Raw genomic sequence first — 20,429 nt, 5'->3', positions numbered from 1 at the left:
TCTTTTTTGTCTAGGTTGACCTGTGTGATTCATGTAAAGTCTTAGGTTCTCTTTCTAACAATTAGATCATAACATTCATTTATGTTGTTTAAAAGAAATGTGGGAATAGACATGGTGCTGCGTACCTGAAGTCCCAGCACCTGGGAGGCTGAGGCCGGGGGCTGAGTTTGAGGCCTTGCTTGGCTGTAGGATGAGTGAGACAAGCAAACAAGCTACCAGCTACTGGACAGGAAAGTGTGGGAAATTTAAGGGTGGTGTCTTCTGTGAGGTTTCTAAGGGGACAGTACGCGGTGAAGCATCTGTCACGTACAAACCAGGCGGGATGTTTGAGACAGTTGGTAGGAGTAGGACTGGAGACAAGCCAGGCCATTCTGCTGAGGAGCATTTGTTGTGTCTGAAGTACCGTCACTGTAATAACACACGTAACACACGCTTGTTTATTCACTTCTCACCTGAGACCGAGGTTCCCTGTCGCCCAGCCTAGCCTGCCTTCAGCTCACTGTAACCTCGGCTGTGACTTGGAACTCCCAGTTCTCCAGCTTTAGCCTCTCGGGGTTGAGATTACAGGCATGAGCCCCCATACTTGGATCAATAATTTTTAAACCAGTATCTTTCTAGGGTAGTATTTGCATTAGATTAATGTTCTTCAGCCGTCTTTTGATAGTGTGAATATGTGTGGTGTGTTCCTGGGCAGTGGCTGTTGAACTTATGTGTATTTAGTAGACAGAAAGCATGCACCACGCGCAGTGATTGCTAAGCATCCTAAGGTGAGTGTTTATCTCTCACGTCAGCTGTGTGGCACGGGAACTATGACTGATTTCTGTGCCACTGATGAGGATGCTGAGGCCCAGAGGGGGCTCTTCCCCAAGACTGCAGGGCTGGGAGATGATGAACTGTGACCACAGTCTGTCTGTCTAATGGCAAGTGGGCAGTGCCACCAGATCACTCAGATGAGGACTTAAAACCTTAAGGGAAACAAAGGTTCAAAAGGAAGCGGTCACGGCTTCTGCCCACAGCGTGGTCTAGACATCTTTCCACGGCTGCTGTTACTCAGAAAGTGAGCGGTCATTCTGTAGTTTGGGTCGGTTCTGTATCATTTACTTGGATCTTTCTTGTTTTAGATTTGTTTGAGAAGATGGTGCCTGTGTCTGTGCAGCAGTCCCTGGCTGTGTTTAGTCAGAGGAAAGCTGACTTGGTTAACAGATCAATCGCTCAGATGAGAGAAGCTACGACTTTGGCAAATGGGTAGGTGAACCTGGCTTTCAGAACTACTTAAAGGTTCTCAGGATTGTGTTTTGAATAATTTATGAACTTTTTTAGTTGTTAGTTTTTTCTTTTTAGCTTTATGAGCTCGGAAATGAAACACACACACACACACACACACACACACACACACAGAGTCACTCTCTCCTTTCTTGTAGTCATTTTATTAAAAAGCAGCTTAGGTAATCTAGAGTTGGAAGGAATGGAATTATAGAAAAAAAAGTGAGAATATTTCACTCCTGTTTTGTATTTCAAGAGATTGATTGAGGCAAAAATGGGTGGAGATGAGCCCTTTAAGAGGCATGGTCCGGGCTGGTGAGACGGCTCAGCAGGTAAAAGTACAGGCTGCCAAGCCTTCCGTCTGTTCCTGGGACCCATACACTGTGGCCGAGACTGTCCGCGTGCATACCCAACAAAATAAATGCATGTAATAAAAACTCGTGGAACTGGACTGTAACCCAATTTTTATATTGAATTAAGAAAACATTCCATGGGTTAAAAAATTAGGTATAATTTTCATATGATGAAATGTACTCATTTAAAATGTAGTTTATTCAGTCTGCTGAGTGCATGTGTCCATGTAACTACTACAAAGAGAACATGACCTAAATCAGTCCTCACGCTTCCCCCTCAGTCCCTCTGTCCTTAGTTCATGGCTACTCTCACATGCCTGTGTGCTCTGCAGTTTGTCATATATGTAACACTGTAGTGTGTATATCATGTCATTCTTGTTTGCCACATTATGCACCACCTGGGCCACTAGAGTGCATGCAGCCCTCGCTGTGTGCAGCAGTCATTCTGTCCATTACTGCCACACAGTACCTACAGGGTGCATCCCGGGGAGGAAATCTTCGTTTTGGCTCATGGCTTGAGAGGATGTGGTAGGGCAGGTTTGAGGGTGGGAGCAGTTGGCCATGGTAGCAGGAACATGGGGGGACTGATTATGGCATGCTCACGAGGTGGAGCTGGGCCATGACTTCTGTAGCCTGTCCTCCATTGATCCACTGCCTTCACGTGGCCCTCACCTGGAAAGGGCCCCGCACTCCAAAGCACCTCCAGCCGGGACCAAGACCCAGGGAGGACTCAGCCCATAATACTCAGTATTTTATCATGTGACAGAATACTGTGGAAACTACCCGAGGGGGTGTCTTGGTTTCTGTTCTGTTGTTTTGATAAAGTACCTAGACAACAAAAGCAATGTAAAGGGTTTATTTTGCTTCAGAACTACAGAGGGACAAGGGTGGGTAAGGGTATGGAGGGTGCCCAGGACTGATACCAGCTTTTATATGCTAGGTGCACTCCTACCACTGGGCTTCTTTCTACCACCCTTAGTCATTTATCGCCTTTCCAAAATTTAGGTTTTCCTGACAGATCAGTGGGTGCAGGCATTGATCACTTGAGTTTGATCCCTCTGGCTATCTTGGAAATCACTCTGTAGACCAGCCTGGCCTTGAATTCAGAGATCACCTGCCTCCCAAGTGCTGGGATTAAAGATATGTGCCTAAAGTGACTGCTATTTTAAAGGCAGTGTAGACTTGCACATGACACAACTTGTTTCCTATTTTGCAGAGTACTGGCTTCCCTTAACCTTCCAGCAGCAATTGAAGATGTGTCTGGAGACACTGTACCTCAGTCTATACTTACCAAGTCCACAGCTGTAGTCGAGCAGGGAGGCATCCAGACTGTCGACCAGCTGATAAAAGAGCTGCCTGAGCTGCTGCAAAGAAATAGGGAAATATTAGAGGAGGTACGTTTGGAAAGACGCCTTCTCAACTAGAAACTGTTCTCATGGCGTCCACTAGGGCTCATGGGTTTTCGGGGGGAGCGCTCCGTGCCTGTAGGATTAGGACTCATGGGTTTCCAGGGGGAGCACTCAGTGCCTGTAGGATTAGGACTCATGGGTTTCCAGAGGGGAGCACTCTGTGCCTGTAGAATTCAGACTCATGGGTTTCTGGGGGGGAGCACTCTGCCTGGTTGAGTCACTGTGCCTTATTTGCCTTTTAGCTTCAGGAAGAATTCCACTGAGGAACAGTGAGCCATTCTTAGGGGAAAATACATGCGTATTAGCTAAATTAATCATACGGCCATTGATTGGTGCATACTGGTGGGAATCAAACAAACTGTTCAGGCTTAACACTTCATAATTAGTCATCTCTTTTGTGTATAAACATTAGGCTCTGTATTAGATATCAGGTTTTGTTTTTGTTCATGGTTTTGATTCTGCTATCCAGGCTGGCCTATGTACCCAAGGATGACTTTGAACTTCTGATCCTCCTGCTTGCACCTCCTGAGGTCTGTGATTACAAGTGTGTACCCTCACACCCAGCTTATGCAGCGCTGGGGACTGAACACAGTGCTAGGCAAGCACTTTACCAACTGTGCTGCAGCCCCAGACCTGGACTTCAGGTTTCTTAGTAAACGTGGAATCACACTTCTCCTGAGTTAAGATCTTAAACTAAGAAGTGAGACTACTGTAGGTTTTACACATGCACTCATTCACGTGCACTCGCACCCTGTCCTTGTATCCCATGGCCCATGTTGTGTTTAATGTTGAATGAGGTTTGACCTGAATTCACGTTCCCTGTGTCCTACAGATTCTTTGAGCTCTGGGTTTAAAGCGAATTCTTCTAGGTAGGGTTTATGGCGTTTTGTTTTGTTTTGTGTTGTTTTTTAGCTATTAGAAAGGTATTAAACACCCGACAACTCTTACACTCAGTGTTTTCTTTTTGTGGTTATTTTTCTTTCTTTCTAGTTTTAAATAATCTCATGAAATTTGGGCAGGCCTAGGAGTAGTTGGGGATGATGACCTTGAGCCTGATATCCCTCCCCCGACTCCTGCCAAGGGCTAGAAGGACAGATGTCCATCACTGACCCTGGTTTATGACATCGAACAGGCCTTTGTGGAAGCTAGGCTAACATCTTCCAGCTGAGCTACTTTTTTATTTTAGTTTTAGAATTTAAAAACTGTATTCTTTGCCTGTTTCATACATGTATGTCATATTTTCAGCCCCAGCTCCAGTGCCCCTCCAACCTCTCAGACCACTCCCATACTTACCCTTCCTACCTTCACGTTCTCTTGCTCTCCCCAACCTCCAGTAAGTCCAGTTAGTGCTGCTAGCATGCACATGGATGCTATCCGTGTAGACAGCCCATAAGAGCCCACACCACAGAAGGAAAACACTGCCTCCCCCAGCAGCCACCAGCTGCTGGTTAGGGTGGAGCCTGGCGAGCTCCTGTCTTAGTCACTGTTGTCTTGCTGTGAAGAAATGCCTTGACTAAGGCAGAGAAAGCATTTGGTTGGGGGGTTGCTTACAGTTCCTGAGGGTCCGCTCGCTCGTTATCAACTTGGTGGGGAGCATGGTAGCACTTGTAGTGCTAGAGCAGCAGCTGAGAGAGTTATCCTGATCCATAGAGAGCCAACTGAGGTCTGTGTGGGCTTCTCACACCTCAGACCCTTGTGACACACTTCCTCCAACAAGGCCACACTTCTGAGTCCTCAAATAGTGCCACTCTTTGATGACTGAGCATTCAGATATGTAAGCCTTAAGGGGCCATCCTTGTTCAAACCACCCCAGCCTCTCTCCTCTCCATGTCGGAATGTTGACTTTGAACTTCTAATCCTCCTGCTTCCATTTCCTGAGTGCTGAAATTACTGGCGCTTGACACTATACTTGATTGCTGTCCTGTGGGGTTTTTGTTGTTGTTGTTGTTGTTTTGAGACAGGGTTTCTCTGAGTAGTCCTTTTCTGGAACTCACTCTGTAGACCAAGCTGGCCTAGAACTCAGAGATCTGCCTGCTTCTGCCTCCCAAGTGCTGGGATTAAAGGCTTATGACGCCACCACCATGCTTACTATACCTGTTTTTTATGTGGTGCTAGAGACTGAAGCGATGGCTGTGCGCGCTCAGCAGGCACTGTATCCGTCGAGCACCCTGTTTTCTCTCACTGAGAAAGAGAATAGCTACCCTTAACCCTGACTCTGACACTCTCTCTCTCTCTCTCTCTCTCTCTCTCTCTCTCTCTCTCTCTGTCTCTCACACACACACACACACACACACACACACACACACACACACACACACACACACACACACACACACACATCTAGTACTTTGGCACCTGTTAGGCAAGCTCTCCATTACTACTGAGCTACCTCCCCAGATCAAGTTTCTGTCATGTTGTGACTCAGATTTCTGCAACAGAAATGTACCATTTTGTGTACTAAGCTGATGTGGTGGCTCACAACTATAATGTCAGCACTTAGAAGGCAGGAAGATAACAGATCTGAGGCTAGTAAGGGTTGTATTCTGAGACCATTTCCAACAGAACAAAATCTGCACAGCAGTCAGTTAGTGGTATTGAAATACTTCCTCCTCATTAGTTGTCTTCCTTTACTGGATATGATCATTAAAAACAATAGCAGGCCTGGTGGCTTATACCTATAATTCCAACTCAGGGAAATGAGTTTGAGGCCAGCCTGCTCTACATAGCCAGTTCTGGGCTAGCCAGGTCTATGTAAGAGACACTCATAAAACCAAACCATATGAACAACCCTCTCAGAACTTATAAACAACAACAAAAATGTTTGAAGTTTCTTTTTTAAAATGATAACAATGATTTTTGTTTACTTTCCTAAGTCACTAAGATTGTTGGATGAAGAAGAAGCAACTGATAATGACTTAAGAGCAAAATTCAAGGACCGGTGGCAAAGGACTCCATCTAATGACCTGTACAAGCCTTTACGAGCAGGTAACCATGGCACAAATGAGCTGTGTGAGAGGAAGTTCCCCTTTATCCAAATAGTTTTTAAAGTTAGACTCAGTTGTAAACTCATCTTTTAACTTGTGTGTGAATAAGGAAAACCCAGGCACTTATCCTTAGCAAAGACAAACAGTAGTGAGTAATGACGCTCACGTAGGTTCACTGACAGGCGCAGTGAAGCTGATGACAGAAGTCTTGGGCTTCTCCAAGCCCCATTTTAAAGACATGTGTGAAGTGATATTTATGATCTGGTAATTCCCTTTTGACTTAGTAGTGAATTCTAGGTGATTAAAAAAATGAGCCTTAACAGCTACTTTGAAATAAATTATGCTTTTTAAGAATTTGATTATCAGACTGGAGGGATGACTCAACAGTTAAGAGCACTGGCTGCCCTTCCAGAGGTCCTGAGTTCAATTCCCAGCAATCACACGGTGACTCACAACCATCTGTAATGGGATCTGATGCCCTCTTCTGGTGTGTCTGAAGACGGTGACATTGTACTTATGTACAATAAATAAATAATCTTTAAAATTTGATTATTAAGATTTGTGCTTACAATAAATGTCTTCATTTTAGTTAGAGATTTTATATTTCTGTTAGGTATCTCTGAAAATGATCCTATTTTTCTTTGAAGTGAGAGCATTCCTTGAGAGAGGAGTACTTTTTCAGTGAGTTTTACCCTATTTTGGCATGAATGATTTTTTTTTTTCTGTATTTATGAGTTCTAGAAAGAAACTGGACAAATGTCTGTTTTCTTTCACTGGGCAAATGTTAACCAAGTGACTACAAATTACTGTACCCTAGCTTCGTAAGTAATTGTGTCTTTTATCCTAAATCACAACTGCCCAGATGGATAGAAGTCGAGGTCTGTTGCCTAGTGAGTTAGGGCCTACAGAAGGGAAGGAAGAGCAAACTGAGGACCAGAGCTTTAGTAATCTAATCAGCCCTGTCAGCCTGCTGAGTTCTGGAAACTCTTTCCCCAGAGGGAGCCAAGTTCAGAGCCGTTTTAGATAAAGCGGTACAAGCGGATGGACAGGTGAAGGAGCGCTACCAGTCCCACCGAGACACCATCGCCCTTCTGTGTAAGCCAGAGCCGGAGCTGAATGCCGCCATCCCTTCTGCTAACCCAGCAAAGACCATGCAGGGCAGCGAGGTGAGAAGGGAGAGCTTGAGAAGGCGGGTGGTCCTGTGTTCATGGGACTGTGTTGAAGCTGCTGTGTAGAGACCCGCCGGGGTCTTACTGCCACTCTAACACAGCCGAAGGGGGCTTGAGGTGCAGCTTATGGTAGACCACTGCTTAGCTTGGACCAGGCTTTGGGGTTGAATCCAAGTACCAAACACTCACGTCCACTCACAGGCACATAAACACACATAGAAGTAAATTAGGGTCATTATTCAAAACTAGTAATCTATGCATCGAGTGGTATGGAGTTATTGATTAATCCCTGTTGGGATTTTCATTTGTTGAGTTACTTTTGTGAGCTGGTACTTCATATGCTAACAGTGTTTAATTCGGGTTTTGTAAAAGGGGGAGGCTTGGAAAGGACAGAAACTTCTTGGGGTGAAGAAGATGGGCCTTCCAACCATAATTTCTTTGTTCTTTATGATTTTTCTTCTGGCTCCCATCATATTCTACATGGGGCTAGATTGAAGGGGAAAGTGGCAAGGTGTGCATGTTAGTAAATGGGCAGCATCAGGATGACATTGCTAATGATGGCGGAAAGAGAAAACCCCCAGATCCTCTGCCTGGGGAAGTCTTAGAGAGCAGAGAAAACGCAGGCAGAGTGTAGTGGTGGCCGTTGTAAGGTAGGATAGGCCGTTGCATTGCACTAGGATAGATGCTCCCCGCTCCATAAGAAATAAGTCCAGGCAAGCAGGGAACACAGTGTATTGAAAGGTCCATTTCTAGACACAGTAGATTTCTAGAGTTGTTAATAGTGTTCTTTATTTCTCTTTGTATAGAATAATTTTATATATTCTAGCAAGACTTACCGTGTGATATAATATGTTAAGTGCTTCATAAAATTAGCAAACGAATCTAGCCTTTATTTATTTCAACTTGTTGTCCAGCACAGAACATTAGTAATATACAAGATGACAATGATTGGCTACAAGTTTATAAACTCAGCAGGAAAAGCATGAGGGCTTGCTGTTGGGGTTTAGACAGGAGTTTGGGAGTCTTCTTGGGATGTTGGCACACTTGTGAGAACAGAGGTAGAATAAGTGATCACACGTAAGGCTCCTCCATGGCTGAGTTTGTCTGGTGTATGAGAAATGGTAGCGGGTGGAGAGCAGAGCAGGCCCCAGGCAGCAGCGCTCACCAGCAAGCTCAGCAGAGAGGAAACCAGGGTGGCAGGAGTGGTGACCAAGAGTGCCAGCTGCATGCTGGCTGTGGTCAGAACGTAAGGATGCGAGGGCAAGGAAGCTGAAGGAGGATAGCGCAGGGTACAGCAACAGACTGAACCAGGGCCTGGTGCGTATTACACGGGCGTTCTACCACTGAGCTGCGTCCCCAGCTTACCCCCAACCCCTCTTTTTTGAGACAAAGCCTTTCTAAATGCCCAAGTGAGTCTTTAACCTGCAACCCTCCTGTGTCTGCCCTGGCAGAGGAGGGGATTGAATTTCGGGCCTTGTGCATGCTGGGTAAGCGTGTTATTACAGAGCTACAGAGCGGCATCTCCAGCCCTTTGCAGCTTTTTTTTTTTTTTAAATTTTAGAGAAAGCTACTTGTGGGACATACCTTCCTTATTCCGTTTGGTGTCCTTTTTTTTCTTTCCATGCTGTGATTGAAACCAAAGGTTTGTTAAGTTCTATAGTCCCAGCCCATTGGCGTTGTATTGATAAATTTATATGGCTTGATTTCCCTTTAATGGAAAAATAAAATTGTTTGTGCTAAGCAAAATCAGAACTGGTAAGCCTTCATTTTTTGGCATTTTAATTTGTTTTTTTTGGTAATTTAAATTGTTAATTTATATTAAGAGGCCTTTTGATATTCTTTAATGCCATCGCACACAAAAGTAAAGTCTTTTATAATCAACATTAAGTTATTGTATTGAAGCTGGATTTCCTGACAGGTGGCAAGAAAATCTTCAGCACTCTGCTAATTAAGACAAGCATCATGTGCTATCAAAGCTATTTCAGACTTTTATCATGAAATTTGATGATAGTTTACCCAGAGTGTTCATGGTAAAACTGTGCCATTTGAAAGCCAGGCATGGTAGTGCGTGCCTAGGTAACGACTTAGGTAGAGACTTGTGATCTCTCTGAGTTCAAGGTTAACCTGGTCTACATAGAGGGGTTCAGGTTAGCCAGGACATATGATGAGACTCTGTCTTAAATATGTGTGTTTCTTGCTCTTTTTCTTTGCTCTCTTTTGTTTGTTTATTTTGACTTATTTCAATTTGGTTTTGTTTGATTTTATTACTATTCCTTAGATGCCTGTGAAATAGAAAGAAATAGAAAGGGTATGGATCTGGATGGACAGGGAGGTATGGAGGAACCAGGAGGAATTGGGGGAAGGGAAACAGTAATCAGAATACATTGTATGGGGAAAAAAAAATCAATGTTTTTTAAGTCTTAGAAATATTTATTAGCTATTTCTCTTTTTTGGTCTTGAGAATTTCGTAGATGAGTACAATGCGTTTGATCCTATCCACAGCCCTGTCCACACGCCAATCCTTCTCATGTCCCTCCCCAAAGCACCTTCTCAAATTCATGTTGTCTTCTGTAGTTAGCATAACAAATATACATATATATGTAAATTAATGTTTCTAATTAGTGTTTTCTAATCCACGTGGTTCATGTAAGACCGAAAATGTCGGGCAGATACACAATAGCATTTTTTTTTTATTTTTTTCTTTTATTAAAAAGACTCTTCTCAGAATATATCTTGATTACAGTTTCTCCCTCTATTTCTCCCAGTTCCTCCCCACTCTTTCTTCTTCTTTCTCTCTCACTAGAGAACAACAGGCTTTAGAGACAATAGCCAAGCGTGACAAACAGATACAGTGAAGTCAGGCAAAGACTGTCACGTTGAAGTTGGTCACGAAGCTTACTGGGAGGAAAGAGTCCCAAGAGCAGGCGCCCGGTCACCGATCTGCTCGCCTCTCAGTCAGGAGTCCCAGGGATCGCTGTGCTGAGGGCTGGGCTAAAGACCTGTGCAGACCCTGTGGGCTGTGCTTGCTGCTTCAGTCTCCTGAGCTCACATGCACCGTGCTCTGCTGACTTGAGGGTCTCGTTCTCCTGCCGTCCTCCATCCCGTCTGGCTCTTAACAGTCTCCCCCTCCTCTTCTAAGGGAAGGGAGGGATTTGATGGCTTTCTCCACATAATGTCTGGCTGTGGATCTGCATCTATTCTCCTCTGCTGCCAGAGGAAGTCTCTGATGATGAGCGGATAAGGTACCCATCTATAAGAATAGCATGATATCATCAGGAATCACTTTAAAAACCTATTTCCTTTCTTAGAAACTTTATTGATTCTTGATCAGTTTCACATCATGCACCTTAGTCCCACACAGCTCTCTGTCTTCTCTTATCTGCCCTTTGCCCTTGCACCCCCCCATAAAACACACACACACACACACACACACACACACACACACACACATACCCCCCAAAATACAAAAGCAAAGAAAATATCTTTGTAAGGGTAACTTTAATATAAATGTACACAGTAAATATAGCAACTGTTTTTCTTATCCTAGCTGATTCCCCAATAATGACACACAGAGTCAAAAGATTTATTTAATCAAGTTTTATCTGGGCAATCATTGATCTTTTTTAATCCTCTAAACTAATCTGGCTACTTCCCAGCCAAAATCCCGAGATACTTGTATTTCAGTATTGGTCTAGCCCTCTGGGCTTCAGTTAGGTTCTGCCTTGCCAGCCCTCTGGACCCCTTCCTCATGGCTGAATCAGCCTACTTCTCTCTCCTTCCCTCTCCTGGCTGGTAGAAGTCCCACCCTATCCTCTCTTCTGCCCAGCAGTTGCCTGATCAGCTTTGATTGGCCAGGCAGAGGGTAAATGAAAAGTCCCTTCATCAATGATCACTGGGGCTTGTCATAAAGAGCTGGGCATAAATCTCCTGGAAGAGGCCTCTCTTCCAGCCCCTCCACACCTTCGGCACTCAAGCGAACAGACCAGATTTTGCCTCATCCTGGGCTCAGCCACCCCCTTCCTGCCTGATGTGTAGGGGAAGTGTGGGCCTGCAGACCCTTGTTCATTGTGGTCCCCAACAGCGCCTGGGTGCACAGGAGGCTGGGAACCACCATTCTCAACTCCTTGAGGTCCCTGGTGGTGTCTGGGTACACAGGAGATAGAGAACCACAACATCTGTCCCAACCTCCCGGCTGTTTCTCCCTGGGGAAACAGAGGCTGGGACCCCATCTCGGATTGTGTTGTGCCTCCCCTGAGCAACATGCTGTCGGTGCTCCAGCATCACAGGGGAGAGGCAGGCATCCGCCCACACGTGACCATTATGGAAGGACCATTAAAAACACAAATTCCTGGTGTTTTTAAACCTGCTTCAACCTTACCAGGAATTCTGTCTGGTGCCACGGTGTACTCCCCCCACACTCAAGCTGTTCCGCTTCCCTCTCTCTTCATCTGTGCACCACACACTTTCCCTCTGCAGTGGCTCCCTCTGCAGGCTGCCACAGGGCCTCTAGGTGACATCCTCTGTTCCTGCTGGAGGGCTAGGTCTGTGGGTGACATCATAGACTGCAGGTCTATCTTTGTTCTGTGCCGCACTGTCTGGATTTGATTTGATTTGACTTGATTTTTATGAGTCCTAGGCATAAAAGAGCTTTGACCACCAAGCCAGGCACCAGGCTAAGATAAACAAAGGACTCTGTCTCTGACTGATATAAAAATACCACCAAGGTGTCTCTTATTGTCAGGTTTCTATTTTCTTAAAAGAAAAACAAAAAACAAACACCTAACCATTTGAAACAGTTATTGAATTGATAAAGTTTTGTGACATATACTTTTTCAGAAGCCAAAGTTTGCTGATGGAGATGTTTTTATGTTATCATGAAGAAGTTTGTTGTCTGAAAAGTGTTCAAACTGCTGGGGCTGTACTCAAAGGTCCTTCCACTGGATGCTTGGGGCTACCACCTGGCCTTGTGCATGGGAGCCTGAGACTTTGTTTTGGGCCTGCCAGGCCTCACCTGATGGGATTCTGGCCAGAGGAGTGGGTATCTCATTAAAACAAAACAAAACAAAACAAAACAAAAAACAAACCTTCTTGGAGGAGTACTGCCTAAGCTATGCTTTCTGAGCGGCTTTTCTCCTGTTCCTCTTTTAAGATGGTGTCTCATGTAGCTCAGACTTGCTGTGTAGCTGGAGAGGACCTTGGACTTCTGACCCTTCCGCCTCTCCTTTGGTCCTGGGATTACAGTTGTGCTCACCACTGCTGTGTCTGTGGGACCCGAGCCTTGCACATGGTGCCGAGCTAAGTTCTCCAAGATGGGGGATCCAAACCACACTCAGGCTCTTTAGACATTCATGGTCACACTTTCCTCTGTTGTTTGTTTTGTTTTTGTGTTTTTATTCTGTTTATCATGTGTGGGTGTGTCTAGCACGGTGTGGGTGTGTGCACAGAAGTGCAGATGCCACTGGAGGCCAAAGGCATTGGAGCCCCTGGAGCTGGAGTTGGAGACAGTTGCGAGCTGCCCTGTGTGGGTGCTGGGCACTAAACTCAAGTCCTATGGAAGAGCAACAAGCACTCTTAGTTTCTGAGTCATCTCTCTAAGAGAATGTTTATCAGCAGACATTGAGAAGGCTGACTGTGGACCAGAGGTGTCTTGTGTACCCGTAGCTGTACTGAGCATGGCGGCCCTCATGCAGGCAAAGCTTCCAAGTTAGCTGTGCTGAGTCCTGTTTCTCTGTTGCTGTTTGTACCTTATATTACCTTCTTTGAAGTAAAGTGACAGACAGAGTCTGAGAGCTGACTGGGAAGCCGATAGCTCCTTATGCCGCTAGTGTATTTAGTGCTGTTAAGGCCATAAAGGCTTCCATAGCCTGAGACCCAGCTGACAGATCTTGTGGGCCCAGTCACCTCTTGGTTTGATACAACATGCAAGCTAAGAATGGTTCTTATAGGCTTCTTTCCATTCATTCATTCATTCATTCATTCATTCATTCATTCATTCATTCATTCAGTTTATATTCTGAACACAGCTGCCACCTCATGTGTTGCCTTGTCCCTGCCACCTCCCATTCTTTTTTTTTTTTGAGGAAGATGAAAAGGTTTATTTTTCTCTCTCTCTTTTTTTCATTGTTTAATGGTTATTTCTTATTTACATTTTAAATGTTATCCCCTTTCCTGGTTTCCCATCATTTAAATCCCCTATCCCATCCTCAACCACCTGCTTCTATGAGGGTATTCCCCCACCAACCCACCCCTTCCTACCTTCCTCACCACCCCCCATTCTTACAAGCTTTAAATGATCATGAAAATGGAGACTAATGGTTCATGATGTATGGACATTATGTGATATTTAATTTCAGTGTTCATGAGTGATTTTTGTTGTTTGTAAAACTTAGTCAACTCAGTGATTTATCTGCTTTCTGAGCCTGTGTCTCTTCCTCACCCTTCCCATAGACTTCATTACTCTGTAGAGACTGGGACCTCTTGAGCCTGTTGCCACAAGTCACTGTCTCCTTACGTCGAGAGGAGCACTGGCAGCTTGTGGGGATTCCTCCTAATCCTTCTGCTTCTTGGTTCTGTGCTGTGGCCCTGACCTGTTAACTCCATCCTATCCAAGGACTTGTTTACATTTGTATTTTCTTTAAGGACTTTTTACCCTGCCATGCCTTTTCCTTGTCTCAGATCCCAGCCGTTCCTCCGTCCTTGCCGGATCAGTCTGTTGTCTGCTTGTCAAGTGAAGGGAGTCACCAACTGGAACGGTAGTCAGCGTAATTGACACAGTGACTCAGAAAGCTGTCCCACATTTGATGGAACAGTAACTGCTGGCAGCTTAATTTAATAAAGTAATTCAGGCAGTTCTTTTAAAAGCTGATTACATGCAGATGTATTAGTAACGACAAACTTAAACACCTATAATATCAGCACTCGGAGGCTTGAGAGTTAAAGGCCATCCTGGACTACATGGGACCCTGTTAAAGAAAGATAATATAATGGCAGCTACTGAAAAGAGAGAACTAACTAAGTGCATTAGATCTCTATGTATTTTGATATGATAATGAGTGTGTGAGCCTCAAATTAGAGTATCTGAGAGTATTTAGGCAGTGGTTGTTGTTGTTGCTGTTGTTGTTGTTGTTATACTAGCCATTTGTCTGTGTAAGCACTTTAATCCATTTTTCTCGTTATCCACTTTCTTAAAATTAGGGCAGGACCAGGCAGTCTGAACTCTAGTTAAGCTAGTGTGGGTGCCCATTAATTACCGGGATAGAACAGAGGCCCCTGTGACACAAGACCAAGGGCTGGCTGTCTTGGTCTGTATGTGGTGTTCACACAATCATAAATCAGTTGTTTGAAATGATATATTTCAGAGACTTGGAACCATGGCATTTTGAAATAACACAAGACTTGCTAAGTGTAGGAACTTAGTCATTATTTCCATGGTTAGAAAGTGATGTGCATGAAAACCAGGAGGTAGGCTGGCTTTCTCGGTAAATAGAGCTGGTTTTAGCCCCATTCTGAGAAACCCTAGGGCTCTTCCCACAATCTTCACTGCTTGTGTGCAGTTTGTCACTGGGGAGGAACCTGTGTCCATATGTGGCCCTTCCATCAGCTCTTACGGTAGCTCACTAGTGGGGGTGATTCTCGCCATCATTTAGACCTGCTGTTTGGTGAGAGGATCTAAGTTGAAGTTTCTGTGCTGTGTCCGAGGCTCACGGTTAGTCATCAGACAGTGGTGCTCCAGCTGTGGGTCCTAGCTGGCTTGCCCTTCTGCGAATTTCCTTTTCTCTCCAGCTTACTCCTTTTTGGCTGATGAGATGTGGGAACTGGGATCAGGAAAGGGTGAGGGAGGCAGAGTCATGGACCTGGGACACAGATTCCGGAGACCATCATCGACAGCAGCAAGCATTTTATACAGCCTTTTGACCAATGGGGAATCTACATGAGTTCTAGAGTAGCCAGCCATTCCATTGACTCTGTGGGGAGGTAGTGGGCTGTCAGCACCTGAGGGGACTTGCTTAAAGATAAGGGCACAGCCACTGCCTAGTTCCGGGCCTATTCTGAGGTTCCACTAGTTTGCTAGGCCTCTCTGTTTTGTGTCACTCAGTGTGCCAGTGGACATGGGCAGTTACACTATTGCAGTGGTGGGGAGGCCTCCCTCATTGCCCACTGGACCCCATCCGCAGTGAGACCTGAGGATGGTACCACCTCGCCTTCCCTCCCTCTTTCATTCTCATTTCCTGTTAGTCATACCGTCTGTACAGAGATTTAAAATCAACTTAGTCCATTATCAACTTTAGTGTGCTAATAGGAAATTAAATAATTTTTTGTGGTGCGTGCGTGTGCAAACACATGCTCACATGTACAGGAGCATGCGCTTGAGGTCAGAGGTTGCCACTGGGTATCTTCTCTATCATTTCTCCTCATTCTTTGAAAGAGGACCTCCCAGTAAGTCTGCAGTTTGGCATTGTTTGGCTTGACCGTTAGCCCCATAAGTCCCTGTGTTCCTCTTCCTGTTCCTCTTCACTTCCTGCTGGGGTGGGGTAGGAGCCGAGAGTGGTCACAGGCTGTGCTACTGCTTCTCACCTTTTCTTTTTAAACATGGCACTGGGGATCCAAGCTCAGGTCCTAATGTTTACCCACTGAGCCATCTCCCCAGCCCTCCCACTATATAGATTTTCTAACATTTTAAACTTACAAACCCTACTTCACCTTGCCAAATAAAATTATGGCACATAATTAAAGAGGTAAGTTTAAATTCACTAAATAAACAGAACTTTAAGTCCTGATCTGTTTCTGATTTTTATCTTAGATTTCCAAGCTTCTATGTAGTTCAAAATGTGTGCAGAGTTTGCTGTTAGCCATAAAGCTTGGGCGCCAGGCTGCACAGTGGGCTTGGCCGGCCCTGTGCAGGGAATCACAAATGTCGAGTGCCAGGGAGTGGTAGGTGCGTGGTGCAGATGCTCTGCCATCCGCAGGGAGTTCTGTTGAACACTTTGTATGGGTCCCCGTGGTCTTTACAGTGGCCCTAAAGAAGGACTATTTCCATCTTGCTGTGGACCTTTCAGGGACTTACCTTCCCTGGTCATTTTTTCCCTTTCTCTCCCCCTCCCCCTCCCCCTCCCCTTCTGCCCCTTCTCCTCCTTCCCCCTTTCCCTTCTTACTCCTTTCCCCCTCTCCCTTCTCCTGCCTTCACTTCTTCTCCTTCCTTCCCTTCCCCTTCCTTCCCTGCTTCCCCTTCCTCCCCTTCTCCTTTCTAGACATGCTCTCTCTGTGTAGCCTTGGCTGGCCTGGAACTTATTATGTAGTTCAGGTTGAAATCAACAGTTATCCACCCGCCTTTGCCTCCCAATGCTTGGATTAAAGGCGAGTAACACCAAACCTAGTCTGGAATATTTCCTCTGCAGTAACTGTTTGACAGGCCCATTTATTTTCAGTACTAATGTTTTGAATGTATAAAAAAATGGTGAGAACCTTGTCTTCAGGGGTTGCGTTCCTCAGTCTGAGCTTTGTCTCAGGGATGCCCTACCATTGACCATGGATGTGTTTGTTGTTTAGGTTGTAAATGTCTTAAAATCCTTATTATCAAATCTTGATGAAATAAAGAAGGAAAGAGAGGGTCTTGAGAATGACCTGAAGTCAGTGAATTTTGACATGACAAGCAAGTTTTTGACAGCTCTGGCCCAAGATGGCGTGATAAATGAGGAGGCTCTTTCTGTCACTGAGCTGGATCGGATCTATGGTGGGCTAACAACTAAAGTTCAAGAGTCTCTGAAGAAACAGGAGGGACTTCTAAAAAATATACAGGTAAATTTTTTTTTTAAAATTGGAGGTATATGACAGCCTATGACCATTAAAAAATGTAAAAGTGAAAGGACTCACAGAATAGAACATGGTATATCTGTAGAGTTTACAAAAATCAAGGGTTTTTTCAGCCCAGGCTGGCCTAGAACTAACAACTGTCACGGTGTGGCACAGGTGGGTTTCAAACTTACCTTTGTGTGTCTTCCTCCCAAGTGCTGGGGTTCAGAGCAGTGTGAGCTCTCGATGGCTGAACATCGCTAGGGTTGGCTGTACTTACCTGGGGTATGTATGGACCTAAGCTCAGTTCCCTGCACTAGAAACACAGCCACCTCTGACTGACTAGGGGGTGGCATGCTGGTGAGAAGGCCTTGTTACTTCAGACAAGTGTTTTCCAAATCACTTGTGATGTTTCCTTTTTAGTTTTCTTGCTATGTGTAGGGAAGAATCAACATTAGTTGGGCTCATCAATGCCTCCAGAATCATCTGGCTAATACATAATTAAACATTAGCTGTGCATTTGCACATCAGTAGTTTGTACTGACAGGACCCAAGACTTTGCCTTTTTATAGTGAATGTGCAGAATTTTATAGTAGTATAAAGTGTTATCAAATAAACAGCTTTTGTCTGGGTATTTTTTGTGTTATAGAATGATAGAAGTTGGTAACTTACTGATTATATTTTTATATCCATTGGATTTGTGATATTTTACTTAAGAAAAAAGTCAAAGCAGTGTACTGGCATGAAACATTGCCCGTATTTCTTGTAAATGTGCAGATCAGCAGTCATGATTTCTTAATTGGAAAAGAGAGCAGCACATTGTGGTTACACTTTTGTCCTGTGAGATGGAAGCCTGAGAGGCTCAATTGTGTTAGACATCTGCTTGCCTCTGCCTCCCCAGTGTTGGGATTAAAGTCATGCGCCACTACACTCATTCCTATTATAAATATTTTGATTGGCTATCAGGATGGCTCAGGGGCTAAAAGTGCACGTCACTGATCCTGAGGACCTGCGTTCAGTCCTTATGTGAAGGATTCCATGTGGTGGAACGAGAGAACCAACTCTTGAAATTTGTGTTCTGACTTTTCGGATGTGTACTGTGACATACACATACCTACACACACATGTATGCAATAAATAATAAATGAAAAAGTATTTCAAGCTGAATTAAATTTATAAAATACACATTTTGTTTGTTTACAAAGGTCTCACACCAGGAATTCTCCAAAATGAAGCAGTCTAACAGTGAGGCCAGCCTGAGGGAAGAGGTCCTGAAGAACTTAGCGACCGCGTACGACAACTTCGTGGAGCTCGTAGCTAACTTGAAAGAGGGCACAAAGGTATGCGTGTGCGCACGAGAGACTAGAGCTGAGATGTACAGAGGGGGAGGAAGGAGCGGGGCTGCTGCTGCTGGTGCTTCCAAGTGACCAAGCTTCGTGCTTTTGACTTGGTGTCAGGCTTGTAGAGGGGGAACTCTCAGTGGAACATTGAAGGAGGCACTTCATAGAGAGGTACTGGCTAGCGTATGCAGGGAGCCAGTGATGACATCTTAGTGGGACTGATGTGTGGTGGAAGGAGGCACCTGGCTTTGGTCTTCTGTGCTGGCGGTGTGGTGAGGACAGACTTGGAACCTGCCTGAGTATCAGAGGTGGATTCTGAGTACTTTTTTGCTTTGTCCCTTAAAGGGTTTAGAGAAATGCATTTTTATCTTTCTGATTATTTTGCTTTTGAGACAAGTTATTTTTAAATTTTCCAGATGCAAGGTTCCTTTTGGTTCTTACCTCTGTGGTGGTCACCGAGTGCAGTCACCTTGGTTGGCTAAGATGCAGTGCTTGTCCTCAGCTGTCCTCTGAGTAGACAGCAAGCACTGTGCTGCCTGGGGGGGTGACAGTGAGGTGACCTTCCCTGGGGCTCAGTGCTTTGTTCAAGCAGATGTCTGAGATTACGGTAGTGGGGCCCGCATTGGGGCCTGCATTGGAGTTATGCAGCGTGAGTGTGGGTTCACAGTCATCACTCAGTAGCTGGCTTTTGTCTAAGGATTGGGAACATGTTCACAGTTATAAAACTTTTAACTTCCCGTCTTGTAATGTTTAGTGTTAGTATTCTTCTGCAGACATCCTCTCATTACTTTTATTTTCCTTACCAATCTTAGGACATAGTACTAAGCTACTCAGGTGATTGTATGAATGCGTCTCACGTGGGTGATCTCAGCCTCTAGTTTCAGCAGCATTGATCCAAATTATTGTTAGAGTGCATTTTTTCCTAGATTTAAACTGCTTTTACTTATTATCTGTATTTTTTCTTTGCTTATAGTTTTACAATGAGCTGACTGAAATCCTGGTCAGGTTCCAGAACAAATGCAGTGACATAGTGTTTGCACGGAAGACGGAAAGAGATGAGCTCTTGAAGTGAGTTGGTTTTGTGTCAGATCCTACTTGGAGCTGTGTCCCTGTGTTTGGGAGCCGGCTGATGCTGGCGTAGCCGCTGCCCTTCTTCCTTCCCTCTGAGTGTTTCACAGTCATAGGGCATCCTGATCTGGGATGAAAGAATGGAAAGGAGAGAGACCGAGGCCGAGGAAGTACAGTGGGGTGCAGAGGGAAGACAGTGAACAGTTCAGAAGAGAGCACAGTCCCTTTTGCAGGAGCCACTGTGAAAGCGGGGCCTTGACCCATATTCACACAGAGATTTAGGAACTGTTGACGAACACCTTAAGGGGGAGAGATTCATACTTGGTACTGGACTTTTCATTTGATAACCAGCACACTCCCCTGTGTAGAGAAACTTCACTTAAGCCTATTCTCTCTCTCTCTCTCTCTCTCTCTCTCTCTCTCTCTCTCTCACACACACACACACACACACACACTCCCATATATATATATATATATATATATATATGCATATATGTATGTATATATAAACACAAATGCATATATAGGTATACATACACACGTGTATATGCACACACATATATACATACACACACATATACACATATATATGCACTCACCTATAGATATACATCTTCATATATCTATATACATACTTAGGAGACGTATACAATTGTATGTTTCTGGATGACTCTTTCATCCCTAGCATTTGTTTATCCCTCCCTAAGCTGTCCTCTCCTCACCCTCCCATTGCCCTCCGTCCTTCTCTTTGTCATGTCACCTGTGCTGTATTATCCATACTTCCCTTCAGATCTCTCTTCTCTCTCCCCCCAGTGGCCCCTTTCTAGTTTCCTGCCTTGCGCAGGTATTCCAAGTGAACACAGAAATCTAGAGTGAGAACATTCGGTATTGGTCTTTCTAGATCTGGGTGACTTCAGTCAGTATAATTAATTGTCCAGGTATGACTGACATTTGCCGTCAGATTTCCTACTTTCACTGTTAATTGAAATGCTTTAATTAAAGGCAGAACATTTGGAAGAATGGAATGTTTTTGTTTTTACTTCAGTTTCTTTTC

General features: G+C 44.7%; 1 protein-coding gene across 2 annotated transcripts in view; it reads left to right on the top strand.

The window, feature by feature from the left end:
* Positions 1-20,429, top strand: part of Pdcd6ip (programmed cell death 6 interacting protein) — a 54,774-nt gene that overhangs the window by 27,385 nt on the left and 6,960 nt on the right. For both annotated transcript variants that reach the window (XM_032910945.1, XM_032910946.1), the window contains exons 9-15: positions 1,122-1,245; positions 2,833-3,010; positions 5,899-6,010; positions 7,006-7,175; positions 16,725-16,973; positions 18,173-18,307; positions 19,281-19,375. In XM_032910945.1, the coding sequence (XP_032766836.1) occupies positions 1,122-1,245; positions 2,833-3,010; positions 5,899-6,010; positions 7,006-7,175; positions 16,725-16,973; positions 18,173-18,307; positions 19,281-19,375 (1,063 nt within the window). The remainder of the gene's footprint in view (positions 1-1,121; positions 1,246-2,832; positions 3,011-5,898; positions 6,011-7,005; positions 7,176-16,724; positions 16,974-18,172; positions 18,308-19,280; positions 19,376-20,429) is intronic.

The sequence above is a fragment of the Rattus rattus genome, chromosome 8 (assembly GCF_011064425.1).
Source record: "Rattus rattus isolate New Zealand chromosome 8, Rrattus_CSIRO_v1, whole genome shotgun sequence".
Classification (NCBI taxonomy): domain Eukaryota; kingdom Metazoa; phylum Chordata; class Mammalia; order Rodentia; family Muridae; genus Rattus; species Rattus rattus.
This window is presented reverse-complemented; position numbering and strand designations above follow the sequence as displayed.